Here is a 17,523-nt window from a genome sequence, read left to right on the forward strand (position 1 = left end):
GACAGAGGTAACTATGACTGTTGTGGAATACTGATCCCTCCACTGCATTCTTTACTTGCTGCTCACACTTTGCATTTGTTGCTGAGAGGTCATGATAATTTTGAAGCCTTCAACTAGGGTCAGAGTGGGGAAGAAATTTGGTAAACACTATTTTAAATTATAATTCGACAGGGGGAAATTCAATAGCAAAGGGAATTGTAACTGAGATAGGCTGATGCATGAAAGTTTTTTTGGAATAGACTATTTGGGATTGATTTTAAGTATGTCCTTCTGTAGAAAGTAAGATAGATAGCAGGATGATTTGAACTGGATGCTATCCTTTTTCAACATTGTATTTGCTTACATATTTGACACAGGTCTATTTATTTTCATGCTTAGTGGATGTTAAATTTGCTCTTCCTTTTGGTCAAAACCTTAAAATTGCTCATCATTGTTTCTGTTGATCTAGTTTACAGTATTTTAATTGGAGAGTGGTGTAGCCTCATGCTAGAAAGAAAATAAATCTTTGTAGCATCTAATCGAGAATTTGAAAAGAGGGGAGTTGATTTACCTCCTTCACGCCTGTTCAAGACACTTAACTTTGCTTTGCAGCCAGGTGACTCTGTGGTTTTTTTTCCGTTGTCTCACAGCACAAGGAACACTGGTTCCATTCCAGCCTCAAGCAACTGTCTGTTTGAAGTTTGCATATCCTCCCCATTTCTGCATGGGTTTCCTCTGGGTGCTCTGGTTTCCTCCCACAGTTCAGTGATGTGCAGGTTATGTGGATTGGCCATTGCTAAACTGCCCGTGGTGTCCAGAGATGTGCAGGCTAGATGAATTAGCCATGGGAAATGCGGGGGGTGGGGGGGGTGCGGGGGGGCGGTGTGCGCGTGTGTGTGTCTGCTTTTTGGAGGGCCAGTGCAGACTTGGGGGACTGAATGGCCTGCTTCCATACTGCAGGAATTCTGAGAACATATCCAGCAAGATTATTGACTGTTGGTCATACAGATTTCATCCTGTATTACATTCACCGACTGGATTAAATGCTAAAACAAATATATCGGTCCACATACTTGACAGTAATCATCGTTAATGTTTCTACTCTAAATCTAATGATTTCACTCATTTTAATTTGTTGAGAGGCATTTACAGTTCACTGTAGATCATAAAAAATGCTCAAGTTACATGATTCCTTGTACAAAAAAAAATTAGACATCTTTTTCTTTTTGATCACTAATTGTTGGACCTTCTGTCTTCAGCCACCCCCATCTCTGCTTTGTTGGTATAGCTATTTACTCTATCTGTACTTGGAAATCTCTATTATTTTATAAATGTACTGGTAATTTCGAATCGTTAATCTTTTAAATACTACCTGTGTGCTTTTATGTCTAGATTTAACCATGTCGTCTTGCAGCTTACCTGGTTTACGATCACAACATCATCAAATAAGCACAAAGCAGAACTCTGAAAAAGACCCATCACAGTCTTGTGTTCGGATGGAGAGAGAAGGTAATGGTTGTAAATCATAGCAGTATATAGCATTAGTTTTCTTTCTCCTTTACAACAAGAGTTTGTTTCAATTTTTAAGTGTTAATACGTGAAAGTGATGATTAGTTTCAACTTATTTAATTGAGGCAAAAGTGAAAAGCCAACTTTGAAAACATCTAACATTATCATTGCTCCAATGCTAGCAATATAGAACAAAAACAAGTTTGATTAAACAGGTGGTAAGAGCTCCAAGGAGGAAGCATCAAAAGAAACTTGCATGGAACATCGTAATGAACCCAAACAAAGAGCAAACTTGACAGATATTCTGATTTGCAGGGCGACACTTGTAAAGATGTGTGTTGTGGCCTCAACTGTTTCATGTATTGATTAATGAATTATGTCTAAAGACTAGATACGTTGGATATAGAAAGTTACATTATCACAGATTGCCTTTACTGAATTTCGGAACCTCTGAAAGTCTGTCAAGCAGCCAAACTACATGTGAAAAGCTGTGACAAACAGATTTAAAATAAGCAAACATTCTTGGGTCCAAAGCAGATACCCTAATGACAGTTTTAGGGTACTTTCAAGATGATGCAGACTGAGAAACATTGGTGGTCTGAAGGGTTTTGTAGTTCATATAAAATGTTATGAATGGTTGTAGAAATTAATCAAGAATGGTAAGGGAATGCTGGCTTTTAAAGCTGGAAGACTAGAACACTATGGATGGATGTTGTACTGTAGCTGTACAGGAGAGGCCTGAGTTATTAATATGTTCTGTTCCTGATAATATCCATATGTTGATCTGTACACAAGTTGAAACGCAATTCAGTACCAAACAGTAAATATGAGCAAATGTTCACATGTTGTATCCTTGAAATTAATAGTCATATGGAATCCCATTCATACAAGTTTTTGTAAAGTCAGATATTCGTAAATTGGGGCCTTTCTTTACAAAGTTATTGTCAGCTACATGGAGTCATAGAGATATACAGCATGGAAGTAGACACTTCGGTCCAACTCATCCATCCTAACCAGATATTTGCCAGTTTCTGGGGCTCAACTGTTTTGGGCAGCATGGTGGCTCAGTAGTTGGCTCTGCTGCTTCACAGAGGCAGGGACGCTGGTTTGATTCCAGCCTTGAGTGACTCTCTGTGTGGAGTTTGCACATTCTCCACATGTCTGCGTAGATTTCCTCCCACAGTCCAAAGATGTGCAGTCTAGGTGCATTAGCTATGCCAAATTGCCTACAGTGTCTAGGGTCGGGGGTGGATCTGGGTGAGATGCTCTTTGGAGTGTCGGTATGGACTCGATGGGCCAAATGGCCTATTTCCACACTGTAGGGATTCTGTGATATTCTATGATATCCTATATAAATCTAGTCCAATTTTCCAGCATTTGGTCCATATTCTTCTAAACCCTTCCTACTCATATACCAATCTAGATGCCTTTTAAATGTTGTAATTGTACCAGCCTCCAACACTTCCTCTGGTAGCTCATTCTATACATACACAACCCTCTGTGTGAAAAAGCTGCCACTCAGGTCCCTTTTAAATCCTTCCCCTCTCACCTTAAACCTATGCCCTTTCGTTTCATCTGTAAACCTACTAACCATTATCTCCAATGTTTAAACATTGTAATTGTGGGACCATTACAGCCTGGGGAAAAGACCTTAGCTATTCACCTTATGTAGTTCCCTGGTGATTTTATAAACCTCGAAGATGATCCCTCAGCCTCAGGCGCTGCAGTGAAAATAGCCCTCACCTATTCAGCCTCTCCCTGTCGGCCAAACCCTCCAACCCTGGCAACACACTCATAAATATTTTCTGAACCCTTTCCAGTTTCACAACATCCTTCCTATGGCTGAACCAATGTGCTGTACAGCCGCAACATGACCTCCCAATATGTATGCTCAATGCACTGACCAATAAAGGCAAACACACCAAACACCTTATTCGTTATCTTATCTACCTGCAACTCCACTTCCAAGGAACTATGAACCTGCATTCCAAGGTCTCTTTGTTTAGCAACACTCACCAGGACCTTACCGTTAAGTGTACAAGTCCTGCCCTGATTTGTCTGGCCGAAAATGTAGCACCTCATTTATCTAAATTGAACTCCATCTGCCAATGCTTGACCCATTGGCCAATCTGATCAAGGTCTCATTGTATGAGACTTATCAAGGTAATCACCTTCGCTGTCCACCATGCGTCCAATTTTGGTTTCATCTGCAAACTTACTAACTATATCTCCAGTGTTTAAACATTGTAATTGTGGGACCATATTTTAAGTAAGACATATGGGTATGTGAAACATTACAGAATAGATTTACCAGCATGGTAAGTAAACATGGATGAAATAACTGAACTCGAAGAGAAGTGAGGGTAACTGCCCTTGACATTGATACTGAAACAGCATTTAACAATGTGTAGCAACAAGGACCCCTATCAAAACTGAATTCTATGAAATTCAGTAATGGCAATCTTTGATAATTTGTCTTTCTATATCTAATGTAGCTAATATTTATATCTACTTTCTTAATAAATACATGAAATAGTTGAGGTCCAAACACCAATCCTTACAAATCTCAACTTGCCAATCAGAATGTCTGCTAAGTCAGATTTTTGGGGTTCATTATGATGCTATTTTCTTTTTATGCTTCCTTTTTAAAGCTCTTACTGCTTAATTAATTTGGGTTTTTTGTTTTATGTTGTTAGCAATGGAACTATCATAAGTATAGATGTTTTTAGGGCAAGGAATTCCTCAGGGTAATGTCCAAAGTCCAACCATTTTCAGCTGCTTCATAAATGAGCTTTCTGTATCATAAGATCGGAAGTGGGGATGTTTGCTGCTCATTGCGTAATGTTTGGTATCACTTGTGACTCCACAGATCTTGAAGAAGCCTATGTACAAATGCAGTAAGGCCTGGAAAATATTTAGACTTATCACCCCGTTATACTGCATGGTCCCATTATCCCTCTCTTTACTATCTAGAAATCTATTAATCCCCGTTTTAAATAATGTGCTATGACTCAGCCTCTACAGCTCTTGCATACAGAATCCCAAGATACATCGTCCTCTAAGTGAAGAAGTTCTTCCTCATCTAAATTTCCAATTATTGTATTATTTATAATATGTTGAGCATTATTAGGTTGAGAGGTATGTTGTGTCCTGTTTCTTTAAACTAAAGAACATTGTAGTATATACCTGATGCTGTTTTTAGCTCTATCAACAGTTATCCACAAGTTGTGTTCTTATAGTATAAATTGCAATAAAAGGTGTTTAGTCAATCTTGTGTTTAGTCTGTTTGCGACACTGATTGGAATACATAAGATATTGTCTTAAAATGCAATCTGCTATTAACTGGTAGGAAGTTGTTATACAGTCATACAGCCGGAAACAGACGTCTATGGTCCAACCATTCTATGCCATCCATAATCCCAAACTAAACTAGTCCCACCCACCTATACTTAACCTATGTCCCTCCAAACATTTCTTATGCATATACTTATCCAAATGGCTTTTAAATATTGTAATTGTACACGGATCTTACATTTCGTCTCGAAGTTCATTCCACACACAACTCACGCTTTGTGCAAAACAAAGTTGTCCCTCATGTCTTTTTTTTAAATCTTCCTCTTGTCACCTTAAAAATATACCTGCTAATCTTGAAAGCCTCCACCCTAGGAAAAGCCACCTTTCATGCACCTTATTTATTTCCTTCATGATTTAATAACCTTTATAAGGTCATCCCCTCAACCTCCTATACTCCAGTGAGAAAAGTACCAGCTTATCCAATCTCCTCTTATAACTCAAACTTTCCATTCCTGGAAGCACCCTGGTGAATCTTTTCTGAACCCTCTCTAGCTTAATAATATCCTTCCTATAAGAGAGCAACCAGAATTGGACAAAGTACTCCAGTAGAAGTCTCACCAATATCCTGTACAACCTCAATGTGATGTCCCAACTCCTATAGTCAATGGTCTAAGCAATGAAGGCAAGCGTGCTAAATGCCTTCTTAACCACCCTGTCTACATGTGATACCAACTTCTGAGAATTATGTACTTGAGCCCCTGCGTCTCGGTTCTAAAGCACTACCCAAGGCTCTACTTTTAATTGTATAAATGCAGGCCTTGTTTATTTTAGCAAAATGAAATACCTGGCATTTTTCCAAATTGACCTTGATCTGTGACTCCTAAGTCAATTGACCCAACTGATCAAGATCTCTTTGTAATATTAGAAAACCTTCTTCACTGTCCACTATGCCACCAATTCTGTTGTCATCCACAAACTTGCTAACTATGCCTTCTATATTCTCACATAAATCATTCATATAAATGACAAACAAATGTGGACCCAGCACCGATCCATGTGGAACACCGGTAACAGGATCAAGTCCAAAAAATAACCCTTCACCACCACTCTGTCTCCTGCCATTAAACCAATTTTGTATGCAATTGGCAAGCTCACCCTGAATCCCATGTGATCAAGTTTTACTAATTAGTCTACAATTCAGAATCTTGTCAAGGGCTTTACTGAAGTCCAAGCAAACAATCCAAGCCTACCACTCTGCCCTCATCAATCTTCTTGGTTATTTCCCCAAAACAATTAAATCAAGTTTGTGAGCCATGATTTTCCTTGCGCAAACCCATGTTGACTATCCCTGATCATTCCTTACCTATCCAAATGCATGTAAAACCTATCCTTCAGAATCACCTCAAACAACTTAGCCACCACCAAAAAGGATGAAGGATATCAATAAAGTGAAGGGAGTGTGTCTTTTCCCTAGGGTGGGGGCTTTCAAGATAGCGGGCATATTTTTAAGGTCTACAGTTCCCAGGCTTCTCCTTACATCCCTCCTTAAACAAAGGCACAATATTAGACACTCTCCAGTCGTCCAGCACCTCACCGTAGTCATACATGATACAAATATTTCTGCAAGGGGTATGAAATTTCCTCCCAAACTTTGCACAACGTCTTGGGATACACTGGATCAGGTCCTGGAGATTTATCCACTCTTTAGATTTTCTAAGGTCGCTGGCACTTGCTCTTCTGCTATGTGAACTATTTTCAAAACATCAATATTTATTTCTCTCCGCTCTCTAGCCTCTTTCTTTCTCAACAATAAATACTGATGTGAAACATCCATTGAATATCTCTCCCATCTTCTGAGATTCAACTCAAAGATGACCACTTTGATCTTTGAGGGGCCCAGGTCTCTCTAGTTGCTCTCTTGCTCTTAATGTACTTGTAGAATCTCTTTGGATTATCCTTAATTTGCTTTATCTGCCAAGGCTATTTTATTATCCTGTCTGTTTCAGATTCGGAACAGTCCTTCTTTGTATTTACTCTGTTAATTAAGGAACACCCCCCACAACCTTCTAATAATTTAAAGTCTGCCTTAATAGACCAAGCAAATCTCTCCACTAACATATTGGTCCCTTTCCAGTTCAGGTAAAACCTACCCTTTATGAACAGGCCTTTTCTGTCCCAGCAGAGATCTCAATGATCCAAGAACCGGAATTCCTGAACATTACACCACCTCTTCAGCCATTGTTTTATCTCCTTTATCTGTTTCTTCCTTCCCTCATTCGAGCTTGGAATGGGAAGCAAACCAGAGCTTACTACTTTTGATGTTCTACGTTTTAATCTTCAACCTAACCTCTTATATTCAGTATATAAAGCCTTAATCTTTTTCTTAATGATGTCATTCCTGCTAACATGTGCAATAACTTCTGGCTTCTCACTCTCCCTTTTAACAATATGCTTCAAACATTTTGAGACGTCCTTAATCCTGGCATTGGGAAAGCAACATGCTATCCTGGATATACTCTCACTGCTGCAGAATCTCCTGCCTGTGCCCCTGACAGGAGAGTTCCCTATAACAAATGTTCTTTTAAGTTTTGTCAAACTCCACCTAATATAAGATTGATTTTTAGTGCCCAAGATTTGAATCTTTTTTACCCCTCTGAGAGACTATCCCTTTCAATGGTACCCAAAACTGAATAACTGTTTGAGAGGAATAGCCACAGGAGACTTCTGAACCACCTTCTTACCTTTCCTGACAGTCACCCATCTATCTGACTAATCTTTCTGTGTGATTGCTTCTCTAAATCTATTAGCTTTCTAACTCGGAGTCTTGCATTCTCTTGGTGACATTACGTCTAAAAAGAAGCAGCTTTCATTAGCATCTTGTATATAAAATAAACTACTTTTCCCTACCTAAAGAATTAATATTAAGCATGCAAAAAAAAATCTTAAATGAAATCAACTACTTAGCTGAACAATCGCATTAAAATTGATGCATCCTTAAGTACCCCAACAGACAGCTTTCAATATCCCGATGTATAAAAATGTCTCACTCCAGAGCATGTTGACCTTTCTTAAAAACTCTGTAAACACAACTCGTTTTTTTAAAAAAAACTCCTCCAAGATTAAAAAAAATCTTTCACAATGTTAAGAATGTAATCGCTCCTTCTATGCACATCAATTCTTTTTAGTGTATAATTTGGAAAAAAATCTTCAGCCATCCACATGTAGGCCTCTCCAAAAGCACCATAAACACAAGCATTTTAAAAAAGTGTTTTTTATTGTAAAAGAAACAAAACGAATCAAGAAAAGAACCATGAATTTTTTTAAAATTTTATGAAATAAAATAAAAGGAAATGTAATAACTATAAGAAATCTAGAAGTAAGGTTGCAATCGCAGTAGCAGCTGCAATATCCAAGCTACTCTGAATCCACCATCTTTTTTGTGAGGGGATTGTAACATTTGGTTCATTGCTGATTCTTCTTGGAGCTGTTTTCTGGGCAGTTTTTGAGAGTGGTGGTTTGCCATTGCCTTCCACTCCTTTGAAGGGTGAGGAGATAGGCCCCTAGTCTACCTCAGCCGGAACAGGAATTGAATTTGTCCTGTTCATGTTGGTCTGAACCACCAAGCTACCCATCTAGCTAACCGAGATAATAATGTGTACAGCTGGATGAACACAGCAGGCCAAGCAGCATCAGAGGAACAGGAAAGCTGATGTTTCGGGCCGAGACCCTTCTTCAGAAATGGGTGAGGGGAGGCGGGTTCTGAAATAAATAGGGAGAGAGGGGGAGGCGGATAGAAGATGGATAGAGGAGAAGATAGGTGGAGACGAGACAGACAGGTCAAAGAGGCAGGGATTGATCTGGTAAAGGTGAGTGTAGGTGAGGAGTTAGGGAGGAGATAGGTCAGTCCTGTTAGGACAGACAGGTCAAGGGGGTGGGATGAGGTTAGTACGTAGGCGATGGGGTTGCGGCTTGAGGTGAGAGGAAGGACAGGTTTAGGGAGGTGGGAACAAGTTGGGCTGGTTTTGGGATGTGGTAGGGGGAGGGGAGATTTTGAAGCTTGTGAAGCCCACATTGATACCATTGGGCTACAGGGTTCACAAGCGGAATAGGAGTTGCTGTTCCTGCAACCTTTGGGTAGCATCGGGTAGCACTACAGAAGGTCCAGGATGGACATGTCGTTTGAGGAATGGGAGGAGGAGTTGAAATGTTTGTGACTGGGAGGTGCAGTTGTTCAGTGCAAATCGAGCATAGGTGTTCTACAATGCGGTCCCCAAGCCTCCGCTTGGTTTCCCTAATGTAGAGAAGGCCGCGACGGGAACAGCGGATGCAATGTACCACATTCGCAGATGTGCAGGTGAACATCTGTTTGATGTGGAAGGTCTTCTTGGGCCCTGGGATGGGGGTGAAGGGAGAGGTGTAGGGCAGGTATAGCACTTACTGCGGTTGCAGGAAAAAGTGTTGGGGCCGGAGAAGCGTGTGGACCGGACAAGGGAGTCGGGGGGAGTGGTCCCTTCGGAAAGCAGATAAGGGTGGAGTTGGATTGCAGATGGCGCAAGTGTCAGAGGATGATGCATTGGATCCGGAGATTGGTGGGGCGGTACGTGAGGATGAGGGAGATTCTGTTTTGGCGGTTATTGTGGGGTGGGGGCGTGAGGGATGAGTCCTGGGAAATGCGGGAGACACTGTCGAGGGCGTTCTCGACCACGGGGGTTGGGGGGGGGAGATGTTGCGATGCTAGAAAAACGAGGACATCTGAGATGTATGGGAGTGGAATGCCTCATCCTGGGAGCAGATGCAGTGGAAGCAAAGGAATTGGGAAAAGGGGATGGCATTTTTTTGCAGGAAGGTGGTTGGGAGTCGGTGGGCTTGAAATGGACACCGCTTTCTAGGTGGTTGCCACAGATGGAGACAGAGGGGTCCAGGAAGGAGAGTGAGGTATTTAGATGGTCTAGGTGAACTTAAGGTTGGGGTGAATTGGATAAACTGTTCGAGCTCCTTGTGGGAGCACGAGGTGGCGCCGACACAGTCATTAATGTAACGGAGGAAGAGGTGGGGTTTAGGGCCAGTGTAGGTATGGAAGAGGGATTGTAACCTACAAAGAGGCAGGCATAGCTTTACCCAAGCGGGTATCCATGGCCACCCCTTTGTCTGTAGGAAGTGGAAGGAATTGAAAGAGAAGTTTTTGAGGGTGAGGACGGGAGTTGCAGGAACAGCACCTCATATTTTGCTTGGGAACCCTGCAGCCCAATGGTATCAATGTGGACTTCACAAGCTTCAAAATCTCCCCTACCCCTACAAACATCCCAAAACCAGCCCAGCTCGTCCCTGCCTCCCTAACCTGTCCTTCCTCCCACCTATCCCCTCCTCTCACCTCAAGCCCTCCCCATCTCCTACCTACTAACCTCATCCCACCCCCTTGACCTGTCTGTTCTCCCTGGACTGACCTATCTCCTCCCTAACTCCTCACCTACACTCACCATTACTGGCTCCATCCCTGCCTCTTTGACCTGTTTGTCTCCTCTCCTATCTTGTCCTCTGTCTCCTATCTGCCTCCTCCTCCCTCCCTATTTATTTCAGAAACCCCTTCCCCTCCCCCATTTCTGAAGAAGGGTCTAGGTCTGAAATGTTAGCCTTTCTGCTCTTCTGATGCTGCTTGGCCTGCTGTGTTCATCCAGCTGTACACTCCAGCATCTGCAGTTCCTACTATCTCATCTAGCTAACTATCTTGTTAATCATTGCACAGGTTATATTTTAAAATTTCAGTTTATCGTTTATGGAATGTGATAATCTGCAATTCGTTGCTTGGTCGTATGGTACTTGAATGCAGCTGACAAGAGAGACACGTTGCCAAAGCTTTTCATCTTGTGCTTACTGTGACTAATAAAAGAATGCTAGATTTCAAAGAATCATCAGAATTTATGCAATAATGACTGGTTGGCAAGTTGATCCTGCTATGTCTGAGGCATTGTCATGGAGAAAACAACTGGGAACTACTTGCTGTCCATGCTTTCGGGAACTTTGAGAAACATGCAAGGCTTAAGTATGTGTTTTTTTGTCGGCAGAAAGCGAGTTTTTACATATGAATGTATGTCACACCTGCCAAACGCGAATGAACCTCACTACAAGTTTGCTGATCGTCTTAAATTTGGTAATACAGATCTTGAGTATTGCTGAAAAATGCCATATTGTATTGAAGGTAAAGTTCACATCTTGCACTCGTCAGGCCGGTTTGCAGGAATACCAATTTGAGGGAAAACTAACTTGTACTCTGCATAAGGAGAGTGCTGATTTGTTTGTTTTCATTCTTTAATGGGATGAGGCATTGCTGGCTAGGTCATCATTTATTGCCCACTCCCAATTGGCATTTAAAAGTCAACCACATTGCTGTGGGTTTGGAGACCAGGAACAGATAGCAGATTTTTCTCCCTGACAATTGGCAATGAATTCACAGTCATCATTAAACTCTTTCAGAACATTACCTGGGTCTCTGGATTAACAGTCTAGTGACAGTACTGCAAGACTGTCATCTCCATGTAGTTGCTAAGTGAATTCTGGTAGATGCTTTGCCATGAAGAATGCACTCTGATGACTGACGTTTAACGACCTGACTAAAGCCAGGCAAGTTGACTGAATGGTCAGGTCTTTGCCCTGAAATATAGGCCAACAAACGGCTGATACCTGTTTTATTAAGTTGAAACATACACAGTGCATGTACGTGTCCCTTCTGTATTAATATGTAGCCTCCAATATATGTGAGTGCACCATACTGAAGTCCGACTGACAATCTGAAAATGTTGTCAACGTTATCAGTGTAATACTTCACAGATTCGGAATTATCTAAATGGTGGGTTGCGTCTAGTATTGGGCACTTGAATGCAAGTTTTGCAAGTCAGTATCTTGTTGTGACCAGCTGCAAGGATGTGTTGGTAAATACTGTCTGCCAGTCTTTGGGACATGGTGCATTCACAATGACATTGACATTTACATATCACATGACTCCTATGTGAAATGGGCAGAATCTCATTTTGGTTTGACAGCAGTATCCTGCTAGTGTGAATGAAGTTTGTGTTGCTACTGCTTATTTGCAGTGTGTAACAGCTAGCTTTACCTGTTACTCTAATGTTGGCAAAATGTTGCCCTTCCTGGGTAATTGGATGTAGACTGGGCATTTTTCGAGTTCAGGAATGATTGTCTTAGGGCCTTTAATGATTTGTATATGTAGCAAGAAATGATCTGATCAAGATAGCCGTTTATCCTGCAGAATACTTTTGATGCACCCTATTTCAGCATCAGGTTTGCATGGTGACATATGGTTTGGGCCCTATTTATGAGATTGTAAGACCGCTTTTGTTAACGGTACTTGGAAATATAGGAATCTCAATGTGTATACTGACCAGTGAAGATAGATTTGCACTAGACTTTATTAGAGAACGTCCTGGTCAATTTCTCAATAGTTTCTCAACAAAACAAAGTTTATTCAAATGAGACATTGAAAAATGGGAATTCAATCGTTATTAATTGGTACATTCTCTGTGGCAACACCCATCCCAATCAGAATCCAATCAGCACTCTCCTCTCATGCAGTATAATGTTGGTTTTCCCCTTGAAAATTGTCCTGATGATTGTAAGATGAAAAACTGCATGAAAAGGTGCCTTTTGACAGCAAAACTCAACATCTTAAATTTGCTATGAGTATAGCTGTAAGCACACTGAGGATTTGGCAGTATTTGCTGAGCAATCAGAATCACAGCGAACAGCAGATATTTTGTTTTGGGCTTTGCAAGCACAGGCTGATTTAAGACTGTCTGTACTATGCCATTTGTAAACAACTGGAGGCATGTGCTGTTTGATTCAATCAGCTCATCAAGGGTGTGGCCTGAGTGCTGGCATTGGGTTGGCATTTACTTAGGGACCTATTCTTCATGAACAAAACTAATACAAGTGTGCCTTTTTGACTTTCACTTTCTTTGTAGCCACATTATGGCCAATAATTCCCGATCACTTTCCTCCTGTAGTAAAAGTTGTGATTGTTTGAAATTTTTCTTTTTATCCTAATGGGTGCAAGACAAAAAGTTCGGTAACATATCTCTTCAGCAATAATCTGCAATTTTCTAATGCTATAAATTTATTAAAGTCAACGTAATAATTTAAATGCAAATTTACATATTGTCTAGGCATTCCATCCCATTGCTTCAAAATGACTAAATTTTTTATTACAGCTGAATTTCCAAGAAATAGCCTTGAAGTTTTAACACCAGAAATTCCTGCAGAAAGAGATCGAGGGAATTGTATCACATCATTACAACTGCACCCCAAAGGCTGGGCTACATTGATTAGATGCACTAGCATCACTGATGACCAAGAGGTGAGTGGTTTCGATAATATTTCAAATCTGAGATGATTTGTTTCAGTGTGGAGGGCATAGACATGGAACAATATAGCATAGGAACAGGCCCTTTAGCCATGGCTCCTTTTAACTCTGATTCCTTGTTTAAGTTCTTTCTTGCCTCCTTTATATTCTTCAGGAGCCTTATCAGATTTCTTTTTCTTTTTGACTAATCTTTCAACACGACCCCCCACCCAATCTCCATTTAGTAGCTGACTCTCAAACAAACACTTCATAGTCTTGCCGTTTTTTAACATGTAAGTCATAACTTGTGTGTGCAACCATAACCAAGCATGGATAAGTCCTGTTGCACTAGCAGGACAGACCCAATAGGGGGAGTACACAGTCTGGTGAGAGTTGTTCTTGGAGTCCTCAGCACTGACTTCAGACTCCATGAAGTGTCATGGCTTCAGGTCAAACATGGGCAAGGAAACCTTGATTATCACGGACTGTCCTCCCTCGCTGATCAATCAGTACAAATCTGTTTTGAACAGCACTTGGAAGATGCACTAAGGATGGCAAGAGGCATTTTGGGTAAGAATTTCAATGTCAACCACCGAGATTGGTTTGGCAGCAACACTGCTGGTCAAGCTGGTCGGTTCCTAAAGGATCTAGCTGCTAGACTGGATTTCCAGCATGTGATGAGGGAATCAACAAATGGTAAAACATACTTAACCTCATCCTTACTGACCTCCTGGCTGCAGGTGCATCTATCCATGACAGTATCAGTAAGAGTGACCACTGCACAGTTCTTGTAGAGACAAAGTCCTGCCTTCATTGTGTTGTGTGGCACTATCACCATGCTAAATACAACAGTCTGCAGACAGATCTAGCAATTCAAGACTGGGCATCTGTGAGACGCTGTGGGCCATCAAGCAGCAGAATTGTATTCTAGCACAATCTGAAACTTTATGGCACGGCCTATCCTTCACTCAAGCATTAATCATCAAGCCATGGATCAACCCTAGTTCAGTTTTAAATGCAGGAAAGAATGCCAGGAACAGCACCAAGTGTAGCTAAAATTGAGGTGTCAACTAGGTGAAGCTACCAACAGGCCTGCTTACATGCTAAACAGCATAGTGATGTCCGGGTTGGGTTCTGCCAGGACCGCTCAGCTCCTGACCTCATTACAACCTCTTTTTCAAATACGGGCAAAACAAAAAGCTGAATTCCGGAGGTGTGGTGAGTGGTAGCCCATGACATCAAGGCTGCATTTGACTGAATGTGGTATCAAGGAGCCCTAGCAAAACTGGACTCAATGAGTATCAGGGGGATGGACTTTCTGTTGGTTGGAGTCATACCTGGCACATAGTTGTGGTTCTTGGAGATCAGTCATCTCAGCTCCAGGAGTTCCTGAGGGTAGTGTCTCAGGCACAACCATTTTCATTTGCTTTATCAATGACCTTCCCTCCATCTTAAGGTGAGAATGGGGATGTTAGCACAATTTTAAAATTCTCTGATACTGAAATAATGCAAATTAAAGAAGATCTGGTCAGTATCTAGGCTTTGGCTGACAAACGGCAAGTTAGATTCGTGCCACAAAATGCCAGATAATTGCTATCTCCAGTAAGATACAATCTAATAACAGCCCCTTGACATACAGTAGTGTTACTGGTATGAATATCCTTAGGTACCATCAGGATTTGACTCATAAACACAGTGGCTACAAGAACAGGTGAGGGGTTAGGAATGCTGCAGTGAGTAACTCACCACCTGACTGTTCACCATCTGCAAGACACAAGTCAGGAGTGTGATGGAACACTCCCCACTTGCCTGGAGGTGTGCAACTCCATAACACTCAAGAAGCTTGACACCGTCCAGGGCAAAGCAGCCCGCTTGATTGGCACTACACCGACAAGCATTCACTTACTCCACCATCGACACTCAGTAGCAACAGTGTGTAGTATCTACAAGATGCACTGCAGAAATTCAACAAAGATCCTTAGACAGCATCTTCCAAGCCCTTGACCACTTCCATCTAGAAGGACAAGGACAGCAGGACTTGGGAACACCACCCCTGGCAAGTTCTCCCCCCAACCCACCCACTGTCCTTCCTTGGAAATAGATCACTGTTCCTTAAGTGTCGCCAGGTGAAAATCCTAGAATTCCCTCCTATGAGGGCATTGTGGATTAACCTATAGCATGTGGACTGCAGCAGTTTAAGAAGGCAGCTCACCACCAACTTCTCAAGGGCAACCAGCAATAAATGCTGGCCAGCCAGTGATTCCCATGTCCCAAGAGTGAATAGAAAACAATGAGCTTGTGAGGTAATGGAGGAGGTCATCAATGTTTTATGTTTTTGTTTTTACTAGTGGACGTGCATCTATGAGTTTCAGGACGGGCCTCCAGTTCGTGCATCTGCCCCTCGTTGTTCCCTCTGCCTTACGCACTATATTGAAGAGGCTAATGTGGGTCGTGGTTACATTAAGGAACTTTGCTTCAGTCCAGATGGCCGACTGATTTGCTCACCTTTTGGTTATGGAATCCGTTTGTTGGGTTTTGATAGCAGGTGCAATGAACTCTGTGATTGCTTACCCAGAGAAGCCAGTACACTGCAGGAAATCAGAACTATTTATTCTCATAGTGATGTTGTGCTTACAACGAAGTTTTCACCAACTCATTGTCAGCTTGCCTCTGGGTGCCTTAGTGGACAAGTTTACCTATACCAGCCAAAGTTCTGAGTGACCTGAAATACTTACAAGAAGTGTTGAACATCAAGTAAAAGTAAAGTATTTCAATAATTAGTAATTGATGTTTAAAGTATTTGATGTCAGGGTTTAAAAATCCAAATTTAACAGGTTTCAGTGCAATATAATAAACCATTAATTCTCAGCATCAGCTGCAGAAGTACATACTGTTTCTTCTCTTACATTTCCTATAAAGGATGATCCTTCCCTCTGCTATTAATGTGAGTTATATCAGTGCTTTGTATGGTAAGTTTGTTTGCTTGTTTTTGTACATGTAATCTTGAAAAATGCTGTTCATTTAGTGAAAAGCCAAATGAGTTTAAAAGCACTGTTGGTCCATTCATAAACATTACGTTTCTTCAGCTTGTATTATATTCAGCTTCTGTTTTTGTTCAATTGCGATGCTAGCAAAAAATATTTGTTGATTTTTCTATACATATTGTGTAACAGTGGAATTAAATTATTTAAATTCAGATGCAAACGTACATTGTGTTTGACATGAAAGTTTACCTTACCAGACATTGAATTGGAACAGCTAGAGGATGCATGCAACTAACATTATACATTGACATCAAATCCATACGGCAAAGTGTCAGTCAACTTTTAATAAAGTAATTAGCATGATGCAATTTTCACTTAATTTTCTTTATTTGTAACGCTAAATAGTATACTGTAGCGTATGTAAAGCACTTGACAGGTATGAGTGCTGTTACTGTCAGTAAAGTTTTTATACTTGTAACATTGCCAATACGTAAGAATTACAATTCAGTGTAATTATAGTGCAAAGAAAACCTCACAAGGTGTTTTCTGATTATACCATTTGGGCCATGTACAAGTCAAAGTGTGAGGAGGTCAGCTAATATTTGTATATATGATTGAATTGTTAGTCCCTCCTTGGAATATATAATCTGCTGAGGGTTATACATCATGGAAACAGACTCTACAGCCCAACCGTCCATGTCCAACCAGATTTTCTAACTTGAACTAGTCCCCTTTGCCTTTGTTCGGCTCGTATCCCTCTAAATTTTTCTTATTTGTGGACATATGCAAACGTCTTTTTTGTTTAGGAATTCTACCAAGAGTCCTTGGGTCTGCTTTATTTTTTTCAATTTAACCTATTTTTCTAATCAATCTGCTGAAATGTTGTTACACATCTCTGGGACAGGTGAAACTTGAACACAGTCCTCTCAGTCTAGAGATGGGGACACTACCTTTCTTATCTGTGGACCTGTTCCAATGTCTTTTTTTTATTTCGGGAACTGTACCACTGTGCCACAAGAGCCCTTGGGTCTGCTTTTTTTAAATCTTTTCCTAGTCAACCTGTTCAGAGGTATTACCAAATGTCTTTTTAATGTTGTAACTGTACCTGTCACTACCACTTCCTTTAGCAGCTTGTTTCAGCTGTGTGAAAATGTTGTCCCTCAGTTTCTTTTTAAATCTCTCCCCTCTCACTGTAAATCTATACCTTCTAGTTTTGGACTTCCCAACCATGTGGAAAAGACCTTGGCTATTCACCTTATCTATGGCCCTTATGATTTTATAAATCTTTATAAGATCACTCCTCAGCCTCCTATGCTCCAGAGGAAAAAAGTCCCAGCCTATCTATATGACACCAACCTTATCGTGTCTATAACATCCTTCTAAATCATTTTGGCAGCATTCTAAATT

The 17,523-nt window shown here is 41.0% G+C and overlaps 1 protein-coding gene across 2 annotated transcripts in view; it reads left to right on the forward strand.

The window, feature by feature from the left end:
• The window catches only part of wdr32 (WD repeat domain 32), a 101,564-nt gene extending 85,085 nt beyond the window's left edge, over window positions 1-16,479 (forward strand). For both annotated transcript variants that reach the window (XM_059645580.1, XM_048558303.2), the window contains exons 12-14: window positions 1,372-1,488; window positions 13,002-13,147; window positions 15,481-16,479. In XM_059645580.1, coding sequence (XP_059501563.1) covers window positions 1,372-1,488; window positions 13,002-13,147; window positions 15,481-15,849 — 632 coding nt within the window. In that variant the 3' untranslated portion in view covers window positions 15,850-16,479. The remainder of the gene's footprint in view (window positions 1-1,371; window positions 1,489-13,001; window positions 13,148-15,480) is intronic.
• Window positions 16,480-17,523: the final 1,044 nt, after the last annotated feature.

Source organism: Stegostoma tigrinum, chromosome 1, assembly GCF_030684315.1.
Source record: "Stegostoma tigrinum isolate sSteTig4 chromosome 1, sSteTig4.hap1, whole genome shotgun sequence".
Taxonomy (NCBI): Eukaryota; Metazoa; Chordata; class Chondrichthyes; order Orectolobiformes; family Stegostomatidae; genus Stegostoma; species Stegostoma tigrinum.